This window comes from Temnothorax americanus, unplaced genomic scaffold (genome assembly GCF_048541705.1).
Source record: "Temnothorax americanus isolate GAGA-0224 unplaced genomic scaffold, ASM4854170v1 Scaffold75, whole genome shotgun sequence".
In the NCBI taxonomy this organism is placed as follows: domain Eukaryota; kingdom Metazoa; phylum Arthropoda; class Insecta; order Hymenoptera; family Formicidae; genus Temnothorax; species Temnothorax americanus.
This window is the reverse complement of record NW_027509798.1, coordinates 673,455-682,335: the sequence shown is the minus strand read 5'-3', so window position 1 is coordinate 682,335 and position 8,881 is coordinate 673,455. Positions and strand designations below refer to the sequence as shown.

General features: G+C 41.5%; 1 protein-coding gene across 2 annotated transcripts; it reads right to left on the bottom strand.

The window, feature by feature from the left end:
- Positions 1-4,120: 4,120 nt before the first annotated feature.
- LOC143906709 (cytoskeleton-associated protein 5-like) lies at positions 4,121-8,380 on the bottom strand. 2 transcript variants are annotated; one of them, XM_077422953.1, is made up of 6 exons: positions 7,546-8,380; positions 7,246-7,459; positions 5,583-5,770; positions 4,981-5,502; positions 4,691-4,840; positions 4,121-4,323 (listed from the first exon to the last, which is right to left on the bottom strand). In XM_077422953.1, exons 4-6 carry the CDS (start codon positions 5,167-5,169, stop codon positions 4,303-4,305), a joined length of 360 nt encoding a protein of 119 aa, XP_077279079.1. In that variant the 5' UTR covers positions 5,170-5,502; positions 5,583-5,770; positions 7,246-7,459; positions 7,546-8,380; the 3' UTR covers positions 4,121-4,302. The 2 variants fall into 2 exon arrangements, with proteins under 2 accessions (XP_077279079.1, XP_077279080.1); XM_077422954.1 differs by having other exon boundaries at positions 7,336-7,459.
- Between the last annotated feature and the right edge of the window lie 501 nt (positions 8,381-8,881).

The following is an 8,881-nucleotide window of genomic DNA, read 5'->3' as shown; positions in this document are numbered from 1 at the left end:
TGCAAGGCCGTATTAAGATGGCTGAGAAGGCATCTACGATAAATCTGGGTATCATCAGCGAAAATGATGCGTTCAGTGAATCTAAGAAAGGCACCGATGTCGTTGATGAATAGTGAAAAAAGAAGAGGGCCCAAGACGGATCCCTGGGGAACTCCCGAAGTGACCGAAAGCCAATCGAAGAGCACGCCTTCCGAGTCAGCGACAGCCTGAGAGCGACCAGTGAGGTAGGAAAAGATCAATTTGAGGGCAAGATCAGAGAATCCTAGTTTACGGAGCTTAGTTAACAGTAGAAAGTGACTGACTGTATCAAAGGCCTTGCTAAGTCAGTCAAAAAGGACAAGGATAAGCACCTCACCTAGGTCAACGCCATGTCTGATATCGTGGCATATCCGCACGAGGGCAGACTGTGTGGAGAAACCCCTACGGTATCCCGATTGCCTATCGTCCAGAAGATGGTGAGAATTGATAAAGTCGGAAATTTGGGTGTGTAGGGCCCTTTCAAACAACTTAGAAAGTTCACACAGATTGGCAATGGGCCTAGTGTCCGACGGAGAAGCCGGTGACTTTGTCTTGGACAAGGGACGAAGAATAGCCCGTTTCCATAAAGATGGAAAGTAGCCAAGGTTAAGACAACAATTAAAAAACGAAATGATAAGATTAACAATGTAAGGCATAGCCAAGGCGACAGGGTACAGTGGCAGGTGATCGCAACCCGAGGCGAGAGAAGCAGGAGGGGAGGAGGACATCAAGGAAGGGATATTATCGTTAGTAATGGGAGAAAAATTAAAAATCAGGTCGGACGGAGGAATGGATGAAATGATTTCAGAGAATTGAGAATGTAAACAAAGGGGAGAATGATTTGAAATGGAAGCGTAGTGAGCGTTTAGGAGATCAGGAGGAAAGAACGTGAGCGGTGAGGAAAAAGATGAGTCAATAAGGCCCAAATTGGCCAGTTCGCGCCACAGTCTGGAAGGATCAGAAACTGAGCTTAATCTCTCCAAGTTAAACTGCTGCCTAGCTCGTCTCAAATCAAGCGTTAATTCGTTCCTGTACAACCTGTATATGTTAAAATCAAGGATGTTGCCGGATCTACGGGCCGTGTTAAAGAGACGGTTGCGGTAACGAATCCTGCAAGCAAGGACATCAGTGAGCCAAGGCGCAGATGGTCGAGTTACACGAAAAGTGTTGATAGGCGCGTGGATATCCAAGCAAACAGTAAAGTTGCTCGTGATAGTGTTGAGAATGTTATCCAGGTCGGACTCGCCAGGACTACCAAGGCCAAAGTCGTCAGGAAATGACGTAGATAACATTGAGGTGAGAGAATGGACAAACTCATGCTCATCGAACCTTTTGAAGCAACGTCGGACCAAGGTGCGACTCTTAGCAGACGGGGGTCGGAAGGAGTAAGTCAACTCAATTAGATCGTGACCGTTGATAAAGGGAGCATAAGACTTACTAAATGATACAACTTTACTCAGGCTGTCGACAACAAAGACGTCGAGCCATGAGTCAGAAGATCGAGTGTGAAATGTGGCTTGAGACTCGACAATATATAGTGACAACTGTGAAACTACATCTCTGAGGTGATTAGATTCATAAGACGTGGTGAGGAGATTAGAATTAAGGTCGCCCGTGATGATGATGTTATTGTAGTTGTGTATGAGTGAGGTTAGAGTGTCAACAAACTTGCTAAGATTTTTACCCTTGGGTCGCCGATAGATAGATGTGAGAAGGAGCGGCTCACATGCATCGCCACGAACATCAAGGATGAGATATTCCGGTTCGTTTGAGAAAGCGGGAGGCGACAACGCCAGGACCCGCACGCACAATGAATCGTGGACATAGCACGCGACACCTCCCCCCTCCCTGCCCTCTCGATCAGCACGTAACAGGTAATAGCCAGGGATGCGAACCAAGTCATCTGAGATGTGAGAGTGAAGCCAGGTCTCAGTGATGGAGACGATATGATAAAACGTAGACTTGAGAAAGACCTGGATAGATTCGAGATGGGCAGGAAGGGAACAGGCGTTGAAGCAGGCGATCTTAAGGCAACCAGATGGAGCAGGAGGAGCAACGTCCGCCGCAGCCGGTCACTGCAGATTCGCCAGCGCAGCCTCAGAAGCTATACAAATCGGGGGCAAACCCTGGTCCTTACGGACAAGGATCTGACCGTCCCTGTGCCAGACGAATTTGAGAGACAGCTGTCTGGCTCTCGCTCTCGTGCGACGCAACAGGTCATAAGTGTCGGTCGGGAGGAGCTCATTCACATAAATGCGACCAGGAACGTTTTGCGAAAAGACCTCCTCGACAGACAGCCCGCGCTTACGACGCATAACACGGAAGATGTAATCGCGACGTTCTCTGGATTTTAATGCGACGATCACAGATCTATTTTTAGCGCTGAGCGGGGCATCGAGGAGATGACTGGGGCCCGGCGTCACACCGCGATCCGTGGGTGAACTCCCCGCCACATCGCGGGCCTCAAGAACGTCAGCAGAAAGACGAGATATATTGAGAGCATTGAAAACACGTTCGACGATCTCGTTAGATGTGAAAGAATAACTAGATGGAACACCAGAAATAATTAAATCGGATGTTCCTGAGACGCGCGATGGGGCGGGCGCGCTCTGACTTGGATACTGGGAGCAACACGGAGGCTGAGCAGACTCAGCCTCCAATGCGGTCCCTCTGTCACTGAGGTCGGCAGCAGTCTTGAGCAGCGTAGGCAGCTGTTCGAGTCTATGCGCAAAGTCGGCATTAATGGCTTCCTGACGTTCCACGAAAGCGGTGATCTTCTTGTCAGTCTCGTCGAACCTGGCGGTAAACTTCTTGTCAGACTCGTCCAACTTCCTAAGTATCGACTGGAGCAAGGCGTCAGTAGACGATTGCACTCCAGGGGGGGGGAACTCCAGCTCCCGGAGAAGCGCCACGAAGATCAGTGGGACGCTGTACCTGCGTGTCTCTGGGTGTGAGCGGCATAGTAGGCAATCGTGACTTACAGCAGTCGCGAGCAGCCTTTGTGACAAGGTACGCCTTAACACAACCCGGATGAAACACACGGAGACACTCAGGGCACGACTCAGCCAAGCCGGCGATTGACTTAGTGCACCTGTCGCACTTGCGCTGCATATGCACTGCAAGACACTGACAGGCGTCACCTCTCGATCAATTGTTGATAATCAAAATCGACACCCGGTAGGCAGCGCGCAGGTAAGCCAACACGTTGAAGGAACCACGAGGATAGACAGTGGTGCCACTCCAAACAACATGCACGCGCAAGAACAGGTGAGTGCAGAAGAGAGTAACTGAGGCAGCAGGCGCATGCGCAGACAAGGTCGCCGATGTCAACAAAATGGTTCTCTGAAATTATGATGGAATAAAGAGAAGCATTTGTCACGCAAATCCCAGAAGCAAGCGCTAGCACAACGGGAAATGAGAATAGCACGTGACAGGCAGCGAAAAACTAGCCCAAACCTGGAACAAGGGAGCCCGAAGGCAGCTTACAGCAGCAAAATATCCAAGTAAAAGCGAAAGCCGACACAACGGACGTGCACACTTTACTCACCCGTGAGAGAGAGAGAGAGAGAGAGAGAGAGAGAGAGAGAGAGAGAGAGAGAAAGAGAGAGAGAGAGAGAGAGCGAGTGCGAGTGCGAGTGCGAGTGCGAGAGCGAGAGCGAGAGCGAGGCCGAAAGGACAAGATGGCGAAAGAGCGAGAAGGCGAGAGGGCGAGAGGGCGAGAGAGCGAGAGAGTGAGAAAGCGAGAAGGCGAGAAAGCGATAGAGCGAGAGGGCGAGAGGGCAAGAAAGCGAGAAAGCAAGAGAGCGAGAGGGCGAGAGGGCGAGAGGGCAAGAGAACGAAAGGGCGAGAGAGCGAGAGAGCGAGAGGGCGAGAAGGCGAGAAGGCGAGAGAGCGATAGAGCGAGAGTGCGAGAGGGCGAAAGGGCGAAAGGGCGAGAGAGCGAGAAAGCGAGAGAGCGAGAGGGCGAGGGCGAGAGAGCGAGAGGGCGAGAGAGCGAGAGACCGAAAGAACGAGAGAACGAGAGAACAAGAGAACGAGAGAGCGAGAGAGCGAGAGAGCAAGAAAGAGAGAGAAAGAGAGAGAGAGAGAGATTTTTATTTACTTTTCGTAGAGTTCTTTTGGCTCGACTTCGTTAATATTATTGATGTGTGCGTAATCCGGTATGCGTTTGGCTCTCCTTTATGCACAAGGCTTCACGCGCCTACGATCTCGGTACGGAGCACTACGTCGTTCCCGATTAAACACCCTCGCGACACTTTGTATGCTTATTTCGACAATTTTATGCTATCTCTTAGTGAACATTTGCTGAAAAACAATTAATTTGTTTTAATCTTTATTTACTTAGCAACGATGAAAATCAGTATTAATAACTTGAAGTTGTAATCAAATGTGTAAAGCCCGATTAACGATGTCATGTAAACGTAGTCATAATGAATTTAATCTGATTATTATTACTTATTATTACTTATTACCTATTATTACTTATTATTACTTTATCACAAAATTTGCAGTAGTTACAACAAAAATGGACATTTCTCCAAAAATTAAAAAATTAAAAAAAATAACTTTTCTTTAATAATAACTTTTGCAAATATTTAATAATTTCCAGAATCCGAACATTTTAATTTACGTTATATTAAAAAAAAACATTTATTTGTGTATGTATACATACCTCTTGCATGTGCTCTTTTGATCCAATTTTCTTGAATATTTCTGCCAATTGCTGACAATTTGACTTGGACAAGTGTTTTGGTGTCCTTCCCACATTATTTGATTTTGGCGTCACCTTAGCTGTGGCATTAATCTCATCTGACTTAAGACTCTATTGAGATAAATGTTATTAATTAATTCCTGATTTATATAATTGAACATATCTACACGTAGTAATATTAATATCTAATATAAACGATACAATTACTTCAATATTTAAAAAAATTATGTATATAATTATACGAAACTAACCGCGATTAATCTGATTAAGTAAACTTGTAATTCAGATTCATTCGTATTGTTTATTAGCGTCAAGTGATGTTGTATCGAACTGCTTTTCACTCTAGTCATACTATGAAGAACTGTCTTGATTGTCCGCAGCGGAGTGTTGGACTTTCGTTTCTTCCACCATGTAGTAGGATAGTCATATAAAAATAACATATATAATACATATAATGTTGTCGCACTGAAATATTAATTTAAGACATAGAACAGCGCAATTAAAACGTTTACTGACTTATTAGTAACTCATGTTAATTGCAAAATGTGCACAATAGTAATCTTTCTTATTGCATTCTCATTTACTTGAATAAGATGAGAAATTGCATTACTTTAAGGAAACGATGCACTTCCAAGAGTATTGTATCGTAATCAAAATCAGCGGCCTAATTTGACATTGTTTTCACTATTTTCCAGAAGCATTTCATCACCAACTTTTCATATTTCGAGGAAACATTTAATTCAGCGCAGGAATGAAGCAGCTTGATCAATACACTGAAAACAAACGTAATAAAATAGAAATAAAAAATTAAAATAAACAATATCACGTTATTATTTCTCTTCTAAAATCGTACCATATAATGGTGGTATGATTAGAATTGTCAATAATTTTCACCATGATGTTATTGATCACTCTGTAATACGCTGCAGCCTGATGCAAATACTGCAACCTGTTTTCGGCCAACAAACTTATTATCTGATCTACTAATTTCTTCAAATGCATGAAAGGAACATTCTTCCCGAGAAATCCACTGTCATAAAACTGGAAAAAAAGTTTTAAATAAAAAAAAATTCAAGATTTTTTTAAATCGCTAATTAAAATTTTTTATGCAAGCCTAATTTAAACCTTGTATATGAAAATTTCTTATACAGAATATTTTTCGAAAATTTCAAATACTTTTAACACATTCGAACGTCAAGAGAAAAATACAAACGTTTTCTATTGCATTCATGGACTGAACATCGGTCTCAAGACTCTAATAAGTTAAATTAAATAAATTCGATATCGGAACGATACCAGAATATCACATTGCCAATATCAAATTGTATATATTATGTAAGTACTGAGCGACATATCTAGATGAAAAACCTATCCAGAGCAATAATTAACATATGAGCCGCGCGTTATCCAGTCTAATATTGGAACATTAAACATTAACGAGTAACCAAGGTATACTATACGGTACATCTAAAGTACTACCACATAAATTAAGAGTTTGGTATAAAAATGAGGCATAATTTCACAATTAGGAACGTTTTCTAATGCTACTCCTCTATCTCTCAATTAATGTATCCGTATATCAAACATGACAATGTAATTCTCATCATTAAACTAAATCATGCATAAATATTAATATTGTGCCTTCAAATATATATGTTTAAAGAGAATAACGATTTCTTAAACAACTACTGTATTCTTATGTCGGTAGCAAACAGTCTTAACAACGAGCGTAGACTAATCATACCGCGTTCCATAATCGTGTAGCCCTTGCGTTGGTATGTATTATGTTACGTGCTAGGAATTAATAGCTCTCATTAGATGTAACGTAGCAACGTTAGTAGCGATTGACAATTGACGACAACGCAACGCAGTTGCTCAGCCACTGTACCGTTAACCAGAGCTTCTTTAGGCTTATTGCTCTGCTGCATACGAGGAGGATGAGACCGATGTTCTCTTTGGCCTTTAGGTTCCTGCGAACTGTTGTTAAACATGACGTCGTTAGAGTACAAATGTAGATATTTACATTAATAAGAAAATATTCAATTTTTTAATGTTTTGTTCAATTGTATTATGTATGCACTTAATTAGAATAATAAATTTCTTTCGCCAGTATAGTTGGCTCACAGTTTTTCAATGTTCATATCGGAAAGACGTTATATATATTGCCAGTCAGGTCGATTTAAATCACTTAATTAGACATACGTTATACATCTTCGGTTCCACCAGGAGAAACCAAACGTATGTTAAATAATTACGACAAAATTATGTAAATATCTATACATTCGTACTGTAAGAACGTCATGTTTAACAACAGTTCGCAAGGACCTAAAAGCCAAAGAGAACATCGGTCTCGTCCTCTTCGTATGCAACAGAACAATAAACCTAAAGAAAGTCTGGTTCACAGTACAGTAACTGAGCAACTACGTTGCATTGTCGCCAATCGCAAATCGCTACTAACGTTGCTACATTACATCTGATGAGAGCTATTAACTCCCAGCACGTAACATGATACATACCGACAGAAAGTTTCTTCAACACCGCACCAATGTTAATTTCTGCGTCCTTAGCAAACATCTTCGGTTTCTTGAAAGGAATAGCCACGCCACCTTTAACGGTTTCCCACTTTCTTTTGCCATCATCTTCGTCACGTTTCTTTTCTCGTTCTTTTTCTTTGCGTTCTTTACGTTGCTCTTTCGTCTTCGCTCCTTGTTCTCCTCCTAGGCTAAAGCCCTATGTAAAAAAAACATTATGGTGTTATATAATATATCATGCTTCATATTATCGGCGTTTTAAATATAAAATATTTTGCGTCTTACCTGTTATCAGAGCGGCGAGACCTTTAGCGTAAAATCGACAATACATCGCCCCCAAGCATCCATACATGGACGTGGCTGTGAAGTTCAACGCCATTTGCCTGATATGATAATCCATTTTCTGTTCCGGCAATAGATTCGGCGCTTTCATGACTTGCTTGATCTGCTGTCTATTTTTGACTACGTTGTGACTCTCCGTCGGGATCATACCTGACTCCAGATTTAACTCAAGAATATTTACGTGCTGCACTGTATAAATTATGTTTTAGTCCAGATATTTACTTCATGAATAAAAAATAAATATATAAAAATATATTCAGATCTCACTTTTATCGAGGTTAATATTAATAATAATATTAACCTCGCGACACGACGCGGGTCGATTAACCTCGCGACACGACGCGAGCTGTCACATCATGACACACACGACGCACTACACGCACGAAACTCGCCACACTCCGCGATGACAGTCCCTCACGGGATGAAGCAAGCTCGCGGCGCGGCAATCAATCGAGATAGCCAATCGGCATCGCGGAAAAGAGGCTTCAATTTTACGATACAAACGAAATTCACTCAGGTAACACGCCTTTTTTAAAAGTGGACTAGAACAACACAGGCGCGCGCTACGCGCGCGCTTTTATTTTATTTCACGAATAGAACACAGGCGCGCGCTACGCGCGCGCATTAATTTTATTTCACGAATATACAACTATACATTTTTTACATTTTTATTAGAAGTGGAGAGGTAAGTCGCTAATATCGATAGGTCCTCTAAAGCAACACCTTTCTATTTCTCGAAAACTATACACCGTACATTATTAATGCTGATAAGGACATAATTTACTTATATACGTAAAGACGTAAAAACCCATACTTCATACATTTATTGATTTTTATATATAAAATTTGCTAAAAACGAAACATTCAAAAGCAATTATTAACAATATAATTTACCCAAATTTTTTTTACTAATTGTATACGGTTCAAATAATAGTAAATATGTATATTATTAATAATATCAGATCATTTTACATGTTTGTAACGTCTTGAAGCTATTTAAATTTATCTTTTTTTCTTATTTTTCTTATAATGCAGTTTTATATTTAAATATAAAATTGAGATGCAACGTAAATTGGCATACTTATTAATAAAACGGATTATAAGGTAGTAAAAATCAAATAGAATAGAATAAAAAACACAGCACAAGAAGATTTTGCTGCGAAATTATGAGATAAATTTACTGGCATGCTGTCGGCATACTGCCAATATTATGCTATGTGGGGTAAAGCAATTGTGAAGCAACACACAGTAACAAACTACGAAGGTAGAAAACGAAAGG

Bases quoted from the DNA above. Each gene is read 5' to 3' on its own strand.
- LOC143906709 (XM_077422953.1), bottom strand. From the start codon at position 5,169: ATGTTATTTTTATATGACTATCCTACTACATGGTGGAAGAAACGAAAG. The intron at 4,841-4,980 runs GTTAGTTTCGTA...TTATCTCAATAG, and splicing joins ACTTAATCAGATTAATCGCG to AGTCTTAAGTCAGATGAGAT. The intron at 4,324-4,690 runs GTATGTATACAT...ATTGTTTTTCAG, and splicing joins CAAAAGAGCACATGCAAGAG to CAAATGTTCACTAAGAGATA.